Source organism: Haemaphysalis longicornis, unplaced genomic scaffold (assembly GCF_048455015.1).
Source record: "Haemaphysalis longicornis isolate Haplotype H1 unplaced genomic scaffold, Haemaphysalis longicornis Haplotype H1 scaffold_2, whole genome shotgun sequence".
NCBI classification, from domain to species: domain Eukaryota; kingdom Metazoa; phylum Arthropoda; class Arachnida; order Ixodida; family Ixodidae; genus Haemaphysalis; species Haemaphysalis longicornis.
The window spans coordinates 153,862,651-153,886,538 of NW_027526295.1; the positions used below are offsets into that span (position 1 = coordinate 153,862,651).

At 49.1% G+C, this 23,888-nt stretch overlaps 1 protein-coding gene across 1 annotated transcript; it reads right to left on the reverse strand.

The window, feature by feature from the left end:
• Nucleotides 1-15,047: 15,047 nt before the first annotated feature.
• On the reverse strand, nt 15,048-23,334 carry LOC144168369 (uncharacterized). Its single transcript, XM_077697372.1, has 5 exons — nt 23,308-23,334; nt 22,798-22,994; nt 20,777-20,934; nt 17,127-17,460; nt 15,048-15,541 (listed from the first exon to the last, which is right to left on the reverse strand). Exons 1-5 carry the CDS (start codon nt 23,332-23,334, stop codon nt 15,157-15,159), a joined length of 1,101 nt encoding a protein of 366 aa, XP_077553498.1. The 3' UTR covers nt 15,048-15,156.
• Nucleotides 23,335-23,888: the final 554 nt, after the last annotated feature.

Sequence of the window (23,888 nt, forward strand, 5' to 3'; positions counted from 1 at the left end):
TTGTGCGATCGCATAAAAAGCAGCAGGGCACAAAGTGAAACCATCGTGACAAGGTTGAAAGCAATCGTCAGAAAATCTGAGTACCAACATGTTCAAGGTGGGCTACAAGTGATTATACTTATCGCGTATTCCCAGCGTGACTTAGGCCCAACTTCATGGGGCATTAGGCTAAATTTCTATTTGTCACACTCCAGGAATTCATTCATAATAAAGGTTGACTTTCACAGCGGCGGCCGATCACAGGGTGAACTGTGGATGCACGCTTGCGTAGCAACCGTTCACGCGACAATTTTCGAACGCTACACTGCGATTGCAAAACAGCACGGATGACAAAGTATTTAGGTAATATTACCTAGAACACTGTTGCAGCGTAAAACTTAATCAAACGACCCGGTTGAAGCACTTCGAAATGCACAGCGGTGGGTATCACAAGGGGACGCGAAATCCAACACAGGCACAGTTGAAGCACTTTCAACTTCGTGAAAATATCCAGATCTAGGAGTGTGGTTGAATCACAGCGCAGCCGTCCCAGAAGGCGAAATCCAATGCGCAAATGAAACACTTGCCGGTTTTCGCAAGCGAAAAGGGTGCACGCTTCGGTATTCACTGCCGGCCGGCCGCCGCGCCAAGAGCGGGGAGTGTGTGCGCCGGCAGAACAGCCCCGCAACCCTTCGCCTTTTCCTCTCGCACTCCTCCTTTTCTCCCTTTCGTGGGTGATGCATCGCCGAAACCGGAATACGCCACAGGCGGCTGAGGCATTGGAGGAAGATTTTGTAGCATGGTTGGCACTGAACAGCACCGAATGCTGTGTAAGTAAAGTAGCGGTAGAAGCACGTACAGCCTTTGTCAAAATTATGTGGGCCACGGCGACCGTGGCCGGAGCAGGCGCGCGGCCGAGCAGGGGCGCTGCGCTTGCCGCTGTCGGCTGGTTGCGCGACTAAAGAGGGCGAGGGGAACTTTCGCGCTTCCTTTCGTATATAGTAGGGCTGGCGCGATAAGTGCAGCGGGGCCGGTTTCTCAGAGCAGGCGGACTTCGCTTCAGCGCAGGCACTTTGCGCAGCCCTTGTTGCTCCGGGCACACTACGAAAGCAAGAGCAGAAGTTTCCCTCGCTCTTTTTAGCCGCGCAACCAGCCGACAGTGGCAAGCGCAGCGCCCCTGCTCGGTTGACAAAGACTGTACATACGGCAGCAAATCACGAATGAGAGCTCAGACCAAGAGTTAGCCCGAAATGGCGCGCACTTTAAAAGCAGTAACAAATGAAAACTTCCGTTACAAGGTGTCCTGTCGGGCGAGTTGGTGGTTCTTTTTGAAATAGCTACAGCGCGGGCAGAAACAAGGACACAGAAAAACGACGGGACGAGCGCTGTACAAGCCTTCTCCTTCCACGCTCGCCCCGTCGTTTTTCTGTGTCCTTGTTACTGTTCGCGCTGTCGCTATTTTAAAATAAGAACTTCCGTACTCCCTTAAAAAACAATGCGTATTGCCGCGGGGATTAATTATGCGGCTGTAATTTGAGATCTAACAAATTAACTTGAGAATGAAGTGTTCTCAACTGAAAGGCTGACGGGAAAGACAGGTGTTGAGAGCTGTGCTTATAGTGGTACGAGAAATGAGCAGAATGCATCTAGAAACGAATACTAGTTGCGGACGTTCGAGCCGATGTTAAGCGAAAGCAGCTAAGCCCGTTTGGCATGTGTTGATGAGGTTGATGAACAACTTTATTTTGTCAAAAACTAAGGCGAGGGGTGGGGGAGAGGCACAGTACGGAAAGTTGGTTGGTCTTTCATGCCTAACTTTCTCCAGCAACAGCGAAGAGAGTGAGTTATATCCCTGAAATGGCAACAAAGTGGCCATTCGCAACACGGTTGCCAAGTGGCCGTTGGCAACAGGTAACAAGGCTAGGCAAAATAAAATACCAGCATACAGTCGAGGCACAACAAAAATAACTGTAATGAACATGCTGGGTACGTTAACGTACTCTAAACGTGGTTATATTGTGCAGCAACAAAATAAAAAAAAATTACGCTCACCTGCCCTCGCGGGAACCCTGGTGTGATGCGACGCTGAAGGGGGTTCCATTGTGCGTTTCCGTTGGGTCGATTACTCGAATTGCGTGAGCAATCGTCGGGTAATGAGAGAGAGAGAGAGAGAGAGAGAGAGAGAGAGAGAGAGAGAGAGAGAGAGAGAGAGAGAGCAAGCGTAGCGCGGACGACCATCGACTGAGAGACCGGCCTGAGCGCGCGCCCGAAGGAGGGGAGACCGCGGAGAGAGAGGGCGCTGCACATGCGCACAGCGCGCTTGCGCCGCGCGCAGTGCCACTCACCGGCCGAGTGAGAGAGCGCGCCGCACTGCGCGCGCCACAGATGTTGGGGGTAAGGGCGCGCTATCACGGCGAGAGGAGGAGGGGCGCAGCGGTGCGGACAACAACGACGGACGCACGCAGGAAGGACAGGGCCGCCGACAAGAGATGCTCTCAGCGTCGCATCTAAAAAAAATGGTATTTTATGTACGTGTCGCAGTGCACCTGGACCACCAGCCGCGGGCTATAGTGGAGGGCTACGGATCAACAAGACCATCTGAGAAGATTTACCGAGCAATCTTGACCCAACACCTGAGATGACGGCTGTCGTGGAGCTTGTCGTGTCAGCGTTCGCACGCATTGGTGCATTGATATCGGCAACTTACCGGGGAGCCCCACTCGCGATATCTTGAGGCAGGCCGGCTTGTGTGCTCTTTAGAGTCGCAACTTGACGTCCACCGTCCAACAAGAGTGCGAACATGCCCGAGGAAGCTACGCCGAAGCTACATCAGGGCTATGAGGCGCGCCCTAGCGGGTTCAAGGCTACGGAATAATTTGGACCACCTGTGGTTTTTGGTTGGCTTCTCTCAGTTTCACCATCGCCGCCGGCGATGGGCCACCGAACAACGGAGGCGGCGTCGTTGTGTAGTTGGGCACAATTTCGCTCGTCGGTGTTAAAATCCCCGTGGTACACGTTTACCCTTTTTATTGCAAAATGTGATGTAAGTGCCGATAACGCGAGAAATCTGACTCTGAACGTGCGTTCTTCCGTCATGAATTTACCCTTCCGCAACAGTAGGCCGCTCCATATACGACCCACCTCCCCACTTCTATTTCGACACCAGCGGGGAGACGGGTGACCTTCCACTGTCACTCGAAAGTGGGATCTTGAACCCGCTTGTTACACAGCGGCCTAACGTAACTGAGGAGACGGTCATTCTTCCGTTAGATGAAAAGCGCTCGGATGATGACGACTCCGATGTATGTTGCGCACGAACAAATTTTTCCTCGAATCCAAGTATACAGCATATCATGCTCGACAACAGTCTAGTGTCATAAGTGTAGGGTAATAAATGTTGGGTGACTCAAACACCTCATTGCCACGAATGATTTTGGCCTTAACCGGCACACTACAAGGCCACGCGACCTCACTCGTTGATACCGTGCCTCCGATCTGAGCCTGCGTGATTGCGGTTATGTAAAGCGTTGTACAGTAACTTTTTTAGCCTTAAAAGTTGTTATGCACAGAATGTACTGGTTACCATTACCTTTGATCCGAGAGTACCGTAATTGTGTGCTTCTCTCGCCAATCGCGACATTTGGAAGGCCATCAGACATGTGGCTTTCCGGGTTAATTCTGCTTGCCGCCAGAGTTACGGATACCAGTCCACGAACGAGAGCTTTTAACCGCGAATACGTTTAGCGATTCGTCGATTTCGTCATTTTACCAAACTAAGTATAAGAGTATAAAGAAAAAGAACCCACCGTCACCGGCAGGATTCGGACTTGTCTGATAGATCAACGGAGTTAGAGAGTCAGTCGTCTTACCCCCTTGGTTACGACCGTTTTTTTTTTCTTTATTGCACTCGCCTACTACCGTGAGTTAGTACCCGAGAGTCAAACGGCGTACTCGGCTGTGACTGTGGGGAGAGGAACCACGCCACCTGCTCGACACAAAACACGTGATAGGGTACACGTTGCAACTGCGGGTGCCTAGTGCGGGCGTTTCGTTTGTTAGTTCAGCTTATCGATTTGCTTCTTCTTCGCCGTTATAGCTACAGAGATGGAGTAAAAGTCGTTGCGGCAGCGAAGAATAAGCACATCAGCTGCAATCGTGGACTTAAACAGTAGTGATAACCATGAAGGCTGCGTACAGCTTCGCAACGTGCAACACTTAAACGTTAGCGTGAACTTCCTTCATTTTCTTTATTTGTACTTGCTATGCACCGAAAGCATTATAACAGCTATTCATTCTACTATTATGCATCAGGAAGAGGCCCTGGATGTACCCTAAATAAGATAAAAGAGAGAGCACTGCACTGCAGGACCATTAGGCGCACTAGGTATTGCGCCGTCCCGTGCAAAGTGAGGTGGCGCAATCGTGCGCTTGGTGACGACGGGAGCCACATTCACAAGGTTCCAAACGAGAAGACCCGCGCGTAGTCGACGAGCAGCTCTTGACGGGTGAAGCGGCACACGTAGGCCTCCCGAACTTGGAATCCCGCGCGGATGGCGAAGCACTGGCCTCGGCGGTCGGGCGGCGCGGGCGAGGTGAGCGTCAGGCTCACCGACAGGTCGCCCTGCTGTATCAGCGCCCGCAGCAGGCTGGCAGCGGTGACCGCGTCGTCGGCGAGCAGCACGGACACGTCCCTCGTGTCGTTGCTCATCTCCTGGACCACGGCGTAACCGAGAATCTGCGCGCATGGTCCGGGTTGTAAAAGCGATGCTATTAGTGTCCGCTGCCTTCATTTCTTTCTGTGCGCGTTGTCTGTTCTACATATAATCCGTGATTCACTGTGTCCAGGGTATCGCTTGACGGTACTGTAAGTACTCCACTAAAGTGACGTCCAGTGTGAAAGCAACGAAAACTAACACCAGGAATCACAACTATTGAAACCAACCACAAAAAGAACGATCTGGAAAAACCAGGAATCGAACAACCACCCCTCTCATTACGGAGCTGAGACAGAACCTCTACACTATTATCATCACCGTTCTGCTCCGCGCCAGCCTATCTATAGCCCTAAGATTAATAATGCGGTGGAATGGTAATCTAGCCGTGCTTTTAGCGCAAGGCCGATGGCACTCAGAACAGCGTCCATGACTTCTATGCATCCTGTCCCACCGCCTTGATCCTAGGGTGGGCTGTAGATGGTAATGAAACGCGGTGTCACACAGCTGAGCCTGCTGCTACGAGCGCACGCAACCTAGAAACACAGCACAATATCTTCAAGCCACCATAACGGTCGAAGGGACTAAAGTGCAGCGTATGGCTAAAATTTTGGCCCTGCCAACACCGCTTACGGTAACAGTCATAAAGGCTGTCAGTGGATACGTAAATAATATTGCTGCACCAATGAAGTAAGCAGTAGCCTAGCCAGCGCAACACGCACTGTCCACAACTATAAGAAAAAACACTCCCGCCAAAGATACGGGCAAAGCGCCACTGAAAAAGGCCACGCAGACAAAATACACGTTCGTTTTATTTGAAAAATTTGGTGTTTCATAGTGCCGCCGCACTTTTACGGCAGCAACTGAGGCTTTAGTCACTGGGAAATTAAGTTAAAATTTTTATTCTCCCGCCAAATTCTGTGTTTCGTGACGTCTGCTATTGGGAAATTATTTTTATTCTCCCGCCAAATTCTGTGTTTCGTGACGTCTGCTATGACGTCATATGTACGAGTCTTCAAGCGAACTTCCAGAGAGTTGTTAAGACTGCAGCGGGCTGCGGGGAGCTGTTTACCGTCATTATTCCTAGATGGCGTCACCATAATGCTCTGCCCCGCTCTTCGCCTTTGCTTTGTTTTTGACTGGACTTGAACCTGGCTTGTTTTTGTTACGGTAGGTAGCAATCGTTTAGTGAAACATGGGGTATGTTCGGCAAATAGGCCTGGGTCATGTAAGACAATGTAGTTTAGGCCGATCGGCCAGTGTGATTCTGAGACAATCCCAAAGCGCCGCACTGCTGTGCAGCTATAACAAGCACATTGCGCGCAGTAACAACAGCGGTACGCACTGGTACTTCTATGTTTCCGTGTACTTTCGTAATTTGCATTGTTTCAGCGTACTATTCTTACTGCAATAAATTAAATATGCATTACAGTACGGCAAAACTCACTCGCTTTGCAAGCTTATAAGCTCTGCCTAACTTGCTTTTGCTTTTCCCGGCCTCAGCCAATCGATCAGCTGTGCATATGACGTCATATGTGTGCGGAAATGAGCTAGTGAGTCGGATGGGCATTCCCTTTTTTCCTAATTATGTAAGTTATTTGAGCGAAGTTTACGTCAAAGGTGGTGACAGTATGATTCTAACGAGGCAATCTTTCGAATGACCCAAACTTGTATTTTGTCTGCATGGCCCCTTTAAAACGTCTATAACTTAAAGTGGCTTTAATTTCTCGAAATGTCACGAAACATTAATGAACCTTCCTTTTAGCGCAACTGACGGTTTTTGATTGTGGGGCATCCAAGCTGAATGGTGCCAAACATGACACCAAAACATAGGGCGATTTCCGCTTGTTTGTATATAAGAATAAGGAAACGCTGTCTGAAGACATGCTCTAAAATAAAACAGGACGCGACGGCGCATTATAACGTTATCATATACGACGTTTATCTGCTAGACCCGCTTGCGTAGCGTGTTTCAATTTTTGGTCAATAGAAGGGCTAGCAGGCCCCACAAGGTGCTTTTATTCGGATGCAAAAGAACCAGGTTAATGCTGTTGGTGATACCGCTGTTGGGAAAGTGCCCCATAGAATACTACTTTTTTCCGGAATATAAAATCAAACAAGCGTGCCAGTTGGAAACTCATTTGTAACAAGGTAGCTAGTCACGCCTGGCACTATCGCTTAGCCAGCGGCGAATTAAGTTTTATCTGAGAAGGTTTGAGAAATGTTATTCAGAACAAAAATATCCACAAATGTTTGTATTGAGATTTTTAAGTGCGGCTTTACAGAATTTGTGGCGGTACAAAACATATGATGTGATGCCCCTACATTTGCTATTAAAACGTTTGGGCGCAGATCGTTGCCACTTTTCAATTTTCCCTGCCGTTGGCACTAGAATAAAACGATTTCCGGCAGTTGCATTGGAAATGTTTTGTATGTTTCTGGATTATATAACACGCCAACTCAATATGCACGAAAGGAAATGTGCGCAATATAAGTCTGTTTTCGTTTCAATTGAGTGAATGCAACCTCAAATGCTAATTGAAGAGTCGAATCATAAAAAAACTGCGGGTCGAATCATTTATAGGGTGGCGCGTACTACTCTGCAAAGCTGTTTCGGTTTCATTGGGCTGCACACATCCACGAAACATAACCTGACTGGCCGGGGCGCCGACCAAAGAAGTGCACGAAACTAAGCCGGCGGCTTGTTTGCCGGTGGTGCTCACGTAATTGAGCTTTCCCATGCCAAGAATAGCGGAGGTTACAAGAAGCACAACCGGGGCTCTTTCGACTATGGTTGCTGGTGCTGCCGTTCTTTTGTATGGCTATTGACGGAGCACCCCAATGGTTATAACCTACGAGACTTCGTTGGCATGTTTATAGCGCTTTACTTTACAACTTCATGCGCGGAGCTCGCCGTTTGCGCGCGGAGCTCAAAAATTTTTATACTTTTCCCAACGTCAGTGACAGGCCGCCTGATGACGTAGCAAGTTTGCAGCGGCCACCGAATATCAGCCACAACCTGTCTGGACTTGTGCCCTGAGTGAAAACCGCGTAACTCATCAGCGGCGACTCAGATAACATCAAGCCCCCAAAAGCAACGGCAGCGCCTCCAAGCGCATGCGCAGGTGAAGCACTTGGAAAAAGGCTTATCGGCGGCGGGACGGGCTGTCACGCTCGACGCCACACTCTCTCGCCCTTACCACGGGTTTTCGATGCTTCTTCCCCGCGCAATCTCCTCCATTAACCGGCTCTAATACAACGCCGTGCTACAACGCCACTCCCTCTCCACCTTCTACCTGCCTCAGCTGCTGCCGAGCGGCGCCGTTCCTCCATACCCGGTTTTCTGCTCGCGGACGCCTCCTGTTTCCGGCCTTTTCCGGCTCAGGTAACCCTTAGGGAAGAAATTGAGGGTGGGGGGGGGGGGGGCATACAGAGGCTAGAGGTAAACAGCTTTGCTGTAAAAAAAAAAAAAAAAAAAAAACGGCCCAGCTTGCACTAGTGGTACAAGGCTGGAGAAACAGTAGAGCTGGCGTCCCCTTTCCCTTCGTCGGAGACGCCGCTGCTGCACCCCGGATGGATTTCCGAACTTGTCGCTGAGAGATCTACATGATTGGCGGTCCTGGATCGTTTTGTCCGGAGTGTTCCACATCTCTCCCAAAGTGGACCGCATTAGCACGCGCTAGAACAGCGGCAACCAGTGTCGCGAACTCGGCGTCTGCAGCGCGAACTCAGCGTCTGTTCTGCACACTTCAGGCACAAACGCGCGTGAACGGCGAGAAGAAGAGCAAGCGAGAGATCACGCCCCGTCAGAGTGTTCTCAAAAGTCGATTTTGCCGGCGCCGGGGGCTCCTTACGAGGCGCACGCTCACGTGCGCTCGGTATTTTTTCCTGGTATTTTTTTCTGGTAAGCCTATACGGTGGAACTAAAAGGTTGAACAACTCCGCTGTTAAAATTCAGCAACCGAGACCCCATCGTTCAGCATGCCCTTCTGGCGAAAGCCCACCGCCTTCTGTGAATTCTCAGCACCAGATAAAAAATGCAGACACGAATCGCATTATATATAGCATGACTATGGGCAGAACACTGATACAAATGACTGGAATGGAAGGCCGCTCGGTGTAAACCGAGAGGCCGTGCTCGTGCCAGCATTTAAAACCGCTGTCACCACTTCGATATTCGCGAGTCCTCTTCGGCACCTCATAGCGCACCTCGAACTCTTCGTTGAGGGCGAACACGCATGCGCTTTGCGATGCCTGCACGAGGCGCGTGACTAGCTCGGCCCGGTCGCAGTGGAACACGTCACGGTCGTAGCGAAGCACGCCGTCCAGGTCCTCGCTCTTGATTGGCTCCACGGTCACACCGTCAGGCTCAGCCGGCATCCGCTCGAGGCAAAGTGGCGCTGCCCATGTGCTCAGCAGGACAGTGTGCGACCTGTATACGTGAAGGGGTCGAAGATGGCGAAGTACAAATGGGTTTTACATTTATGCCCCAAGGCATTACTTGCATGGTAAGAAGGTGCTCCGCAGTGGCCAATAGGAACACTTAACGGGCCCTCAGCTGTGGAGGACAGGAAGGTTTGAGAACGCAAAAACAGCGCATCGACGGGAAAGGATGAGAAAACTGAGGATGCAGTGTTTAGAGGTATAAACTAATGTTCCAACCGGGGTTGGATTGTTCTCACTGTTGAGAGGAAACTGGTCTGATGTTTACACATCTAGCGGTAAAGTAATTTTGAACGCATCTGTTTGGAAAATTCGGATGTGCAATACAGTTGGGTAAAGAAGTCGTGAGAAACATGCGTATATGTGCAACAGCAAATCACTCTTCGCTACTGCTTTTGTGGCGCACACCACGTGATCTTGGCGCCGGCGGTGAGAGGACTGTACGAGGGCTGTGCGTTCCGCAGCAGTCGCCACACAAGGTACCAGAGTACGTCACCCCCTGGCATATCTTCACAGTAAACACCTCATCCGCTAGTTTTCCTCCGCACGCTTCTACGGTCCCATCTTCGATTGATTGATTTGATTGATTGTAGGGTTTAACGCGCCGACGCAACGCAGGCGATGAGGCGAGCCGTATGACGGTGACAGACAATTGATTTTTGCCGAGCATGTCTTCTTTATCCCAAACGAAAGGGCTACCCTTAACACGGAACGGTTTTTCTGATAGCGCGCTAGAACTTCTGAAAGCGGCGGGTTACGGTCCAATCTTCCTGCATTTTCTTTGTAGCACTCTTTCCGCTCTCACCGCACATTCATCGCCCCTGCGCTGTTCGTTCGCTTTGGCCGATTGAATACACGTACTGACGAATCCGCTAGCCCAAAAACGGAGCGCTCCGAAAAGAAGTCCCTTGAAGCCGGAGTTTTGCCTTATGTCTTTCACTTCCGCCAGGAATTCAGCCCGCGTGTTTGTCAAGTGAATCGGCGAATTGTTGTATGGCAGCGCAGATGACGGTAGCAAAATATCGTAAACTAAAACATTCCGTATGTGAAGCCCGGAGGCGCCATTCTCTACTACCGTGGAAGCGGTGCGGATGGCAAGAGTACTTCCTAGTTCGATTACTACTTAATCCAGAAAACGATTAAAATATAAAACTGATGCATTTCTACGCTTTAAAATTACTCATCCCTACCAACGCCCCCAATAAATTGAGAACATGTGCGGTGACTCATTCGCTAATAATGCAGTTTTGCGTATCCCAGCTTCAAGAGCATCCGAACAATTCGTTCGCATGAGGCGGAGCTTCAAGTGTAACACTGAATGTTCGAAATGTTCGCGAGACTTGCGCCATGATTTAAAATGAAGTTTGTCCTGTGTTTTCTAAATTGGTACGTTCCAAACATTTATAGGGGCCCTGCAACACGTAGGGGGTCACACAGCACCCCAGAAAAAAATTACTGCTCTATGCCTATTACATAATTTAGAAACCTGCTAAAAAGACTTTTGTCTGTTTCCGGGTTCTGGAATTCTTCGACCATTGGATTTACGTCATTACAGCAGGGTAGCGGCTATTGGCTGGCTTTCCTTCAGTTGCCGCAATCAACGCATTCAAAAGCCACTTTAAAAAGAAAATCCCAAAAGCAAAACAGAAACGGAAGGCGTGTCTGCTGCGACGAGCAAATCACGCACGGTGCCGCTCCGTGCTGGCGATAACTATAGCTTCCACAGTACATCCAGACGTGAAGGAAAGAGGGAACGCATGTATCGGAAGTGTTGCAGAACGAGAAACCTGTGGGCGTGCACCTTGAAATAAATAAATAAAAAAAATGCCCGTAGGTCTGCTAACCATAATGCACCTTCATGCGCCGTCAATGCAAGCACTGCGGCCAGGAATACGAGCTATCATGGCCCACAGTTTACAATTGGCGGTGAGAGCGACCGCGGGCGGCGCTGCGAAGTGCGCCCTCCTGAAGCCGGCTTAGGATTCTCGCATTTGTCCTCTGCTGCACTCGGGCTCGCTCTCCCTGCTGTTTCATTGCGTTCGGTTGATGTCTCATGCTTGCCCGCACCAGGTTTTGCGTATGCGTAGCTTTTTATGACAATAATAGACTTAAAATCACATACACTAGCTCAAGGTGTGAGTTAAAGTTTAGTTTTGGATACCGCTATACGGAAGAAACATTGGCGGCGTCGCCCCATTCCTTGCGAAGCCGGTCCTGTGCGGAGCGCGAAGAGTCGGAGCTAGGCGTCAGCTTATGTATTACCTATTCTTTCGAACAAAGGAACAGCTAGCTGCTAGTAACGGACAACAGCGAAAATACAAGACCAAAACAAATTCCAGGCCTTCAGGGCTCGGCTTTGACAGAACGCATTACGATTCCCGGTAATCATATATAAGGTAAAACAGTTTTGCAAAATTTTCCAAACGCTCAAAAGTATTGCATCACATCACTTTACGTTGTCATAGCATGAAAGTATGCCTACATGAACTATGGGCTGCAAAAACTGAAGGTTTAGTTCAAATAACCAACTGTGTGTATAGGCGCGTGCTGGTTTTATACCAGGCTTCTAACCAGTATGGAGGTTTATTCAGCAAAACGAGTCACGTCTATGGTTAAGATACAGTAACACTACGTTTGTTCAGACTTGGAGGGATAGTTCGGTACATTTGCGACAACCATATCTTCAAAATATTTAGATATGCGCTATAGAAAAGCTGCACTCAAGAGGAGGAGGGGAAGGAGGATAAAACTTTATTTAACAATAGAATCGAGCTCATTAGTGGGTTGGGTCCTCAGTACAGGACAAGAGAGTAAGAGTAATTTTCTTCAATTCATAGAACGTCATCCTGAGTAGACCAGGATTTGTTCTTTACGAGCACAAAGACGCGGGTTCGATTCCCAGCCGCAGCGGCCGCTTTTCTGATGGAGGCGAAAAGCAACAATGCCCGTGTGTGCGAGATTTCGGCGCACGTTAAAGATCTCCAGGTGGCCAAAATTAATCCGGAGCCTTCTACTACGGCGCGCCTTATCGCGTGCGTTGCGTCGGCGCATTAAACCCTACAATCAATTGATCGATTTGTTCTTTAGGCCTGGAAGGGTTGAAAACAATAAAGAGCTGCTTGGAAATATTCACCGGTTTCGATTCTTGCAATATATGCACGTATACTATTTATTGTGTTCGTTAGCGAGTATATCAGGCTTTCAACGCCATAATCATGTCCCAATAATTCGGGTTGAGAGTCAGTTCGTTATGATAACGTGGTTAAGATAGAAATTCGGAGCAAAGCCACCTTCAACCACTCTGGACAACGTTGTCTGGGGCACGATCGCGGTGGCTTAGCACAAACCATCTCATTGCATTTGCACCAGAATAAATAACGCACACTGCGGATATGCACCTTCTTGCACGCAGCCATAACGAAAGCCAATTTGTGAACACGAGAATGTATGCCATGCAACCTGAAGAAAATATCCTCACGATGTTTTTGAGCCTCCCAAACATCCCCAAGCTCCTCGATAAGACTTTCGTTACGGTGCAGAAAAATAATGCGTTGGGCGCGGAAGCCCACAACAACGAAAGAAATAGACAGCCGTCTTGTGCGATCCGCGTGTAGAGACCCGCTGCTTGGTACGTCGCATTACAGACTGTTGAGTCTTCATAAGAGCATCTCACAAATATTTTAGGTAAGCCTAGGCATTTCGAATACTTATAGAGAAGATGTGAGCACTAAACCTCGCAAATAAGATAGAAAGGACGAGTTACAAACTTCTGACCGATCCTCTGAAGAAAGTTGTACTCTCTCTTCTCGTGTGTTGCAAACTTTTTGGTGATATTAATTATTTAGTTATGTCAGAAGCTGGCAAAAATAACCGAATTATTAGAAATACGCTTTTTAATGCACTGAAGCACCAAACCGGCCGATTTCTAGGCACTGCTGCCCCTCACAAGCGGGGAGTAGCAGACGACAGCGGCGCGAGTCCCTAAGCCGACCTAAGCCGCCAATAGGACTGCAAAGCTGTGTCAGCGTTGTAACGATGTACAATGCGAGAACAACCTCGCCATTCAAATCTGCTCCCTTGGCCGCACTGGCGAAGCAGACGCATACGGTTACTTGTTGGAGCGTTGACAGGGCTGACGCGATGAAAATACGTCTTCGTGAAACCCATGAAAACCTCCCGCGGTGTCTCAGTGACTGAGGCGTTGTGCGGCTGAGCTCAAGGTCGCGGTTCGATCCCGTCCATGGTGGCTGCTTTTCAGACGGAGGCTAAAAGCCAAAACGCCCGTTAAAGAACCCCAGGTGGTCGAAATTAATCTGGAGCCCTCCACTACGGCGCGCCTCGCAGTCAAGGTGTAGAGTCGGCGTGTCAAGCGTCATACTTGAAACTCAAAAGTTTTAGACAAAACAGCATAGCGTTAGGTGAAGCAGCCGATGGCTTAGCGGGAGTGCCGCAAATTATAAGCTCAGACTCAGACTCCCCCTCACCTGTACGGAAAGGGTGGCATTTCCCTCACGAAGTCCGGCTCGATGGGCTCCGGGATGCGCACCATGAGGTTTTCGGAGAGCTTGTCGACCAGCGCAGCCAGCAACTCGCGGCCGATGCCCTGGCCGTGGTGGTCTCGATGCACCGTCAGCTGCTCCATGATCAGAATGTCGCTGGCGAAACGACGCCACGAGATGCTGCCCAGCACTTGTTCTGCAGCCGCGTGCAGAGGTTCGCAGCCCAACGGGACGTCTATTGGCGACGTGTCATGGGGGAACTTCCGGAATCTCCCTGCCTCTCTTCCCAACCCCTCCCCTAAGATTATCGGCACAAAAGATGAAGCAGAGGTCACTGTCCAAGTCAAAAAATAAAACGTTTCGGAGCGGTGGCGACGGCTCCATTGTGATAACGAAAAACAGGCGAAAGATTCTTGGCAAGAATAATGCTTATTTGTCTTTCCATATTTTTAGTGTGGTGGTTTAGACAACTAATGGGGTATTGTTGAAAAAGGTCTTTTGAGCCAACTAATTCATTTTGGAAATTGTTTCTGTAAGCCTCTATTGACAGGTTAGATCCATTCCCGTTGTGACATAAAGGACAAATAAGCCGACAAATGTGCGTACGAGATCCAAGACCTGTAGCTTATGAGACGTTGAAGTTCGTTTTGATTGTGAGTGCCAGATATAATGTTAGGTATAATAGAGGCTCATGCAAAGCACTGCTACAGCCACGTAGGTTTCAGGAGCGCAAATTGACAGTCAAAAATACCGCATTGTAAGCCTGATCATGTCTTTTGTACAGATGCAAAGATTGAGGGCTGCAGCATGTGGCAGCACGAAGTGACGTCGAAAAACATGAAACTAACAATGTTAATTGGGTCGAATATAAAGTTACGCATCTGTACGCAGGGAAAGAAGTTATTCCAGTGCAAGTCTCCTCATTGTTATCTCCCTTCTTTCCCCAGCGATCGTTAACAGTGTATATTTGCGCCGTGCCCTACTTCAACAAGAGGCAACAGATTCGAGGGTAACCTCGCAATGTTCGGTTGCCAAGGCTTCCACAACTCTCTCAGAGGCAGCTGCACGCAACCAACAGAGAAGCTTAACCAAACTTTATACTACAAGATCAAAGGAAAAAAGAAGACTTGATGCCTTCAGTTCTTTATTATTATCTGACAAGTGTCGGCACGGCATAGTGCGACTACAGTCAGCACGGTATAGACATAACATAATACGTTTCGCCAAAAGTATATTCGAAAATAATACCAGAGTGGAGTGCGCTTATAGGAGATTTAAGTCAACAGCTTAGCATGATCTTGCGTTTGAATTTTAATAGTGGTACATGCCTCGCGCAGGAGCGTCACGCTCGACTGAGGCCCCCAGACTTGTTTAAAATTTCTAGACACCTGACGGCCTTATCTGTAGTCGCTGATGCAGCGAGCGCGGTAAAAGTGTTCCCGAATCAGTTCCTGCCTCTCAAGTCACGCTCGTCCACCGGCTGCAGTCAATGGTACGACGAGCATATTTCTCCTTCGTGGCGACTACATGGAGAATATTCGAGCATAGTCAAACTTGAGCTCGTAGTCGCTGAACCTGCTGACCGAATACACGGTGACCTTCAAGCCGAGGAGCTTAACGACGAAGGACTCTTCCTCGCTGGGGTACAGCGGGCTCACGAAGACCAGGCCCTCTTCGTTGGCCCCCGGACAGTGGGTGATGAAGCTGTGGATCAGCATGCATGCTATGCTCGGTGAGTCTGCCGCCAGCATGTAGAAGTACCAGGTCCTGTCAGTCATCGCGTGCACCACGCTGTAGCCGGCCACGGAGCCGTCCGGTCTCAAGGCCACCTCGGTCACCGCGCCCTCCTGCTCCACGTTGATCTTCACGACGTGCGACCGGTCGACACTCGCCAAACCCACGTCGTACCTGCGTTGCATGTATGCGGAGCCCATACATCGTTATAACAGCGGACATCGTTATAACGAACGCGTTTGGGTGCGCTCAGAATACCACATGGTTGAGGAATCTATAGTTCGTTCCAGAAGCTGGCTGCATCACTGTGGAGGCTACGCTGTTGCAAGCAGTCCGCCCACTGAGGGCTCCTAACTCACCGTGAAGGAAAGCGACAAAAGGCACCTGGTTCTTACGGTTCCACCTGCCCATAGCTGAGACGGAAATGTCATTTCAAGGCCCCCTTCATGTTGGTTCGACGTGGTCAGTGGGCGGGCTGTTGACAACAATGTGGCCTGTACAGTGCTTTATGCAGCTTCTGAAATGTACTATACGTACAGCGTTTCTAACACACGTCCCACAGCCCCGGCGTCACTGCGTTTTGCGTCTACTTACTTGAGGCCGCTGTCATAATCGTTTAAAAAAACTTAAGGCGCGATAGTTAAATGATCCAATTTCGCATTGGAAGTGCAATATAACGTAGAGTATTAATCTATAAACTACTACGTTCTTAAAAAAGTGAGGGGAACTGACGTCAGCCGTTATATGAAGAAAATGAGTGAATTCAATTACTGCAGTAATTGAACATTTTGCGTTTCCTCAGACGAAAAATTCGTTTTCACCATTCACTGCCAATTATTTGTTGGGGAAAACTGCTGCCACAACCGAAGGTTGGCTTTTACCGTTTACTTTGTCAGTTGCTCTTAAAACAACGAGCGAACATTTCGCGCAAGAACAGTCATTGTCCTCTCGGACGATAATGCTACCGAAACAAACGAACGGATAATCAGTACGTATACGCCTCTCGAACGACGGTTGGGATGTAAAGGTCTGGTCAGGACGTCCTTGCGAAGGGTACTGTGATTCTATCCTTGTTAAACGGCGGATTTATTATTTCCACAGTATCTCAAAAACCACCCAGTCACGTTACTTTGTATTGCAATAGCCACATCAGGGTATTGCGGAATCCAAGATAGAAGTCGGGAACGTTCCAGAACTTCCGTGGTAACAGCGGACAGAACTACGGGGTGGTCGAGAACGGTGGTTCCCCACTCCGGCATCGTTCCTGCATTATCTTCAAATATCTATACCGAACTCGTCGCAGTTACCGTGCGGTTACTAATTTTGCATTTCCGGTGATGATGATGGCTCAAGGCGGACAAAGGCAAAGAGCCTCATGACTATGATGGTAGGTCTTCATGGGATCCTTCGATAAAATGTTATCGTTGGGGGTTAGTTTTGTATAGATCAAGGATTTAAACAGGGGTTAGTCAGGATGCTTCATGTTTCTGAGACACCTCGTTACTTTCCCCTCGGTACCGTTCTTCAATAAATAGAAGAGAGGGGGGAGGTTTAAGTTTGCTAGTTTTGAAGGAACTGTACTCTGTGGTTCTTAACTACGATTAACAACGACGACAAGAAGAAGAAGAAGAAGAAGAAGAAGAAGAAGAAGAAGAAGAAGAAGAAGAAGAAGAAGAAGAACAACAACAACAACAACAACAACAACAACAACAACAACAAGAACAACAAGAACAACAACAACAACAGCAAAAATACGCACCCGCGAAGCCTTTCCCAAAGGTCCTCCTCGTACCGGGTGATGGTCACCCCTTCTGTGTGCTCTAGCTCCAGCCTCTTGGGGTCCAGCCTGGCGGCCCTGGTGCGACCGAAGGAAATGTCGGAGCGGAGCATGAAGAGGTGCATGCGGTCGAAGAGCGGCTCGAGCGCAGTGACGCAGCGCATGTACTTGTTGTCGTCGCCGCACTTGTCCAGCGCAGCCAGCAGTAGCTCAGTGCCGATTCGCCTGCTGCGGACTCCCTCCTTGACCACCAGCAGGCTGAGGTACGCCACGCCCTCGCTGTAGCGCACCATCGACACGGTGCCGTACACCTCGCCTGGATGCCACGCGGATGTACCAGCGAACTCTCGCAAAAACGCCCCCGAGACCGGTTCAAGAGCCGAAACGTTCGCCTTGGTTCGCACGTGGCGACCGGCACATGTCGGTACGCGCGCACCACCGTTCAAAATTTCTTCCTTGGTTTTAGGCAGCAGCATCTTTCAGGCGAACAGGCCATACTGAGGCGTTTGAATTGAACTGTACCGACAGTGTCACAAACATGAAATTGAGCCTTAAGCGCGAGACACATGGACGACTGGTGCATGCGAATCACATGCGACTGATCGTTACGACGGTCGCCACGACTAGTCTTACGCGTGAATTTGAGACACATGGTATGGTCCGATGCGCGCGTGCGATGCGTCGTCGGCGCCGCTCCGCCCACTGTTTTAGCTCCATGGTTGCCTCCCTGTTCAGGCGCACTCCGGCCGATTTAGATATGTTCAAGAGAAACCCGAGCAGGAAAAGAAAATTTATAACTTGAAGTGAACGTGAATAGTGTTAATACGTTATACATTGGATTTTTATATGTTCCGCCGCGGTGGCTCAGTGGCTAAGGCGTTCTGCTGCTGAGCACGAGGATGCGGGTTCGATTCCCGGCCGCGGCGGCCGCTTTTCTCATGGAGGCGAAAAGAAAAAAAAACGCCCGTGTGTACGAGATTTCGGCGCCCGTTAAAGATCCCCAGGTGAACAAAATTATTCCGGAGCCCTCCACTACGGCGTGCCTCATCGCCTACGTTGCGTCATGGCGTTAAACCCTGCAATCAATCAAATCAATCAATTTTTATATGTTCAGTACAGCGGTGTGGGAACATTTACCACCAATGGTTCCGCTCGTCCATGCTGTAGGTACTGCTGGCAACATGTGTCTACCAGGCGGAGAGCGCGCGGATCGGCGGCGGCGGCGGTGGTGAGGTGCTCGCAACAAAATACTCGGAATTGCCACTGGCGCCGCCTCGGGGAGGGGGTGGCTTTGAAAGGAACTTTCTCAGGGATGACACCTTCGGGCTCTCATTGGCTGTGTGTGGCCGCACGACGATCGCAACGATGGCACGACTGCATCTGTCTTGCCAGTCGCACGTCGTGAGCCTCCTCCGACCAGCGAACTACGCCAAAACCGGTCCTAACGATCAGTCGTAACGATCAGTCGCATGCGAATCGCATGCGCCACTCGTCCATGTGTCTCGCGCTTTAACCTACCATCTCTAGCGTCTCGTCGTAACGTTCTTCGTCTGTGTCTTTTCCTTAAAATATTCATCACCCCTAACTACGCAGCGAATTCATCCTAGCGCCTCATTACATTTCTGCTCCTTTAGACCCCTCGAATAAAGTCAGGATACCCCACGCACGGATTAACGCCTTCTCACAGTCTTTTTTCCCCCGGACTGCCTCAGAATGGAACCACCTTCTCGACCCTATTGCCTGCATACAAAATTCGGTATTGTTCAAAAACACCTTAGCTAACATTGGATATTAAGAACATTATGTACTTACCTGCCTTTAATTACTGCTTACTGTACTTTTTTGCTTTGTTACCTACCTAACTGTATAATTACGAAATGTTTGTGCTTTATATTGCCTCTAATTTCACTCACTGTATTTGTGTATTACCCACTCCCCTTTGTAATGCCTTCGGGTCCTGAGGGGTATAAATAAATAAATAAATAAATAAATAAATAAATAAATAAATAAATAAATAAATAAATAAATAAATAAATAAATAAATAAATAAATAAATAAATAAATAAATAAATAAATAAATAAATAAACAAACAAACAAACAAACAAACAAACAAACAAACAAACAAACAAATAAATAAATAAATAAATAAATAAATAAACACGACAACGGCGCACGGCTGGGCGCGAGCCGGCTGAGCGCGAGGCGTCATCCCAGTCGTAAACGATTGTGGCGCTACAATTCACTATCCGAAAATTGGTCGACCGCCCAGCTTCCGAAAGAGCATCCTCTTATGCGAGTCCAGCAAGGTATACAAACTGTGTAGGCGCGTTATTCGCTGACGTTTTGTTATGGCCACTATAACTCGGCTTTACACCCCCCCCCCTCCCCCCCCCTCCCCCCCCCCCCCCCCCCAATAAAGACTGTTGTCGCAACTACCGTAATATCTCGTCATTTCACGTCTCAACCAACCGAACTGCGTGAAACGCCGTTTTTTACGTCCATAGCGCTTGATATGGCTGTTACGTGGGTAGTCTGAACATAGCCTAAGGTCGGGTGCAGAATGCTGCCGCAACTGTCGTAACAACTTTAAAAAATGACGTAATTTTACGTCTCAGCCAACCGAACTGCGTGACGTGCCGTTTTTGGACGTCCATAGGTCACGATATGGCTTTTGCGTCGGTAGTCTGAACGTAGTGTACTCCCCTTTACCTGAGGCAATGACAGCATCTGTTTGAGGGAAGATGTCTTACGATAGCGGATCGCATTGGCTGTGGCGTTATCAAGGTATACATTGTAAGACATGCTTTTCGACGGCAACCGGCAACACAAGGGGTTGTTTTCATGAGGGTGTGAGCATAAGCGTTTTCTGCCATGTTCGCACCGGCGTGTCTGCATTATGAAATACCTTAAACGGCTTCCCCCAAAGTATCGAAAAGTTACCGTAGGTCGCCGCAGTGTGCGCGGCAATTGTGGATGTGCTCGGTTTACGGTGAGCAAGAATACTGATTGTGCGAGTCGATGCGGCATCTTGGGATTACGATATCAACTTTATAAGACACAAAGCTTGACGAAGACAGCGAACAGAACGGAGCATGCTCTTGAAAATATGTTCTGGGGAAACAGTGCAGGAGAAGGAGGAGAAAAGCGGAAGGAAAGGCCAAGAGGTTATCCAGGCTTAGAGCCCAGATTGCTACTCGGCACTGGGGAAGGGGTGTTCAGGGGATAAAAGAGATGGCAGGCGAAAAAGGGGGGATAGGAGCGGGGTCGCGCACACACTTTAGTCCCTTCGTGGGCACTACAGTCTCTCAGCTAAACCTGTGTCCTTCAAACAGTGCAGGAAAACGGATAAAAGAATAGAGGGGCTCTACAAGCGCTACAAACACTGCACTCAACTATGTATATTACCACGGTTTTAGCGAACTAGAGAGTATCTGGAATGCTTACGAAGACATATTTCGAGCATAGGCACATCCGCACCGGCCTACACACATTTTACTTGTCGGTCTAGCAGGAACTTTCTGTGAAAACATTTGGCGTATTTCGGAAATCCCGGTTTGCTGCTTCGTGACTGCGAAATGGCTCTTCCCATATTCCCCAATACAAAGCGCAGTTCTGATCGTGCATAAGCTACCTTCATCGCTGACTGCAACCAGGAAGCTGTCCGGTTGCATCTTCCACGATGTCTCGATAGTGCTCTTGGCGAACACGTAGTTGGTCTGGAGGCGGATCTTGTAGGCCTGGTCCAGCTCTTCAGGACGCATCGCCCTGATCACGTAAGGCCGAGGTGACCTGCCTCCAGAACTGCAACGGAAGGAACCACCGCATGAATGAATGAATGAATGAATGAATGAATGAATGAATGAATGAATGAATGAATGAATGAATGAATGAATGAATGAATGAATGAATGAATGAATGAATGAATGAATGAAAATTTTACACAGAGGAGCTACTTCCAGTAGAGCACGGTACAGATTGGTGCAGAAATTAAGTTCAGTAGATTGCTCGGAGGCAAACAAAATACGTGTGTATAGTTGTGTTCAGTGTACAGACTGAACAAAACGAAACTGCTGGGGCTTCGGTCAATAAAGGCATTCGCACTTTTGTTGGTGGTGGGCACTACTCCGGAATTTACGTCTCCAGGGAATAAATGTCGTGCTGGGTAAAGGGGGTTTATGAATAGAAGCCTCGTTAAACCTCTTAAATACCAAAATATACCAAAGCAAATCCCAATCATGCCAACGCTTGCATAACAGTTTACGCTAAACGGGCCTAATTACATCTACTACAGCGATTAGACCAGACATGAAGTCACACAGCCATCAGTGCCATCGATTCAAGAGTAAACAATCTTTTTAGTAAAATTACAATCTTGAAAAGATTCAACAGGCAGAAGGCACAAGCGTATTTTTTTTTTTCTTATAGCGACAACTTGGTTTTAGGGGAAAGAGAGGAAGGTAGACCATGTAATGCCAAATTCCTACTGTAAGATAAGTCATGGCCAAATGGTCCTTGAACTGAGCGTGCGCCAAATCTGTGCGTTGAGGTCTGTAGGACGGTCAGGAGGTGGCTCGCACCCGCGGCGGTGTCTCCGTGGCTAAGCCCCTGATCTATGAAACGCAAGTCGCGTGTTCGATGCCGCTTTCCGCCGGCCGTTTGATTATTTTTTATTGATGGAAAAAAAAGGCGCCTGTGTAGAGACTTCGTAGTTATGAGGTTTCGTAGCGATTTCGTAGTTACCTGCTCGGTTTCAATTGCCCTGTCTCGATTTTAGTTGTGCACATGTTCATGAGGGTTTAGTATAAGTAAAGCGTGATCGGACAATTTAAACACAGAAATTATTAGGCCGCACCAATATTTATGCCCCCACACTTCTATCCCGCTTTCGTTTTCTTCTGCAAGTTTTTTTTTAATCCATAGAAATATTTGGGCTGATAACCTAAGGTTTCGGAGTTCGATATTTCATGTTTTTCCTCGTTATTTTCCCCAGTCCAGGAAACCACTAGAGCCACCAAGCGCGCTCCGCAATAGCGAGCCTGAATACGAAGTGCAAAATCGCAAAACATATCGAAAGTACTACCTCGCGTGGTACAGTTAGGCATGTAAACATTACGTAGAGGACAGGTAGCCCCGAGAATATTAAGTGCAAAGCACATATGTTCTTGAACAAAAATTACAGCCTACTTTAAATTGAGAATACGCTAACCTTGGTCTTATGAGAGCAAAGAAACGCTATTAAGAAACGACGCAGTGAGCAGGTGAAAGATCAAAGAAGAATTAACCCAGGCCCAAAGTAAAGCAAAATGCCCGCCTCATTCTGTGGCGAGGGTGCCGATCAAACACAATATAAACAATGCATGAGGACGCCGATGGGCATGGGGCAGGCAATGAATTCCCCTATAAGGAGTTTTGACGTATTTTTATTTCGTTCTACGACAGAATCAGGCCAAGTACTCAAACTGCTCACAACCAACTGCATTGCCCCCAACTCAACCCCCTACACCGGGCAATAAGGGCAGAGGAAATGTCGCTTTCAAACGGCTTTTTTTAAAGCGCTACAACGCACAGACAGGATTATGTACGACTGTTCCCGACCACCTATCACGGTCTATCGCGTATAATGAGGCCACTGAAAGACGTTCGGCCGCTCACCTCGACTCCTCCAGTTCGGAAGAGGCATAATCCGCCCTGGCCGCGGAAAGATGGCCCAGGGACGGCTGCCTGCCCGTACCGCTCATTAAGAAAGTGCGCCTCGGAGACAGATTCTCCGACGACTCCTTGGCTTCCAACGGCCGGCGGAGGCAGCAGTCGAACATGATGGCCAAGCGCTTCTTTGATACCTCCGAGAGCTTCAAAAGGGAGGGCGAAGAAAGCGTGCGGTGCTTCCTCGACCGCGGAACCCCGGTTGCGAAATCGGCGGCGGTCGAATGTCGTTGGGGCCGCACGCTGCCTACCGGGCCCCCGGCGACGACAATTTGATGGGGAACTTGGGGCCGGCTCCGCGAAGGCCGATGAGGTGCCCCCAGTCGAGGTGGGCTGCGAGGCGTTCGGACGAATTTGAAGAAATCGCGATGGCCGCTGCGCCGAGAGCACGCTCGCTCGTGCGATCCCTGTGATGGTGGCTATGACAGTGGAGACGGGTGCTACAGCATAGGCGCATACCCAACAGGAAGGTGACTGGTGTACCATGTGTCTCACGTCGCTGCGGGGCCTACGAAGATGATAAAACCTTTATTTCTTCCAAAACTGGGGGAAATAAGCAAGGGAAAATTGAAGTCTGCTGGGATCTCTCTCTCTCTCTCTCTCTCTCTCTCTCTCTCTCTCTCTCTCTCTCTCTCTCTCTCTCTCTCTCTCTCTCTCTCTCTCTCTCTCGCCTATATTGGCCTGCAGCCCTTGGAAGCGAGCGGCACCTCGGCAATTTGCAGGACCTTGAGCTGTATTTTCGGTTCTCAGATAAGCAACAAACAGTCTGCAATTGCTCCCCTCTACTGATGGCTAAAAATGCTTTGGTTGTTGAGCATCCCAAGCCCAAATCTCGCGCGCGAGTGTGGCTCGCTGTGTGCTCGACTTGCCGTGATCTTTGTACAGTTCGGCATTAACGTGGCTTGATGTTGCAGGTTTGCGAAACGCATTAGCTTGTAGTTGACGCCAAGCATGCAGACTTACATCTTGAAAGCATCTTGACACGGCGTGCGACACGAGGTTCGCGTAGACGTGACCGACGAGGTAGACGCCGCAGTACT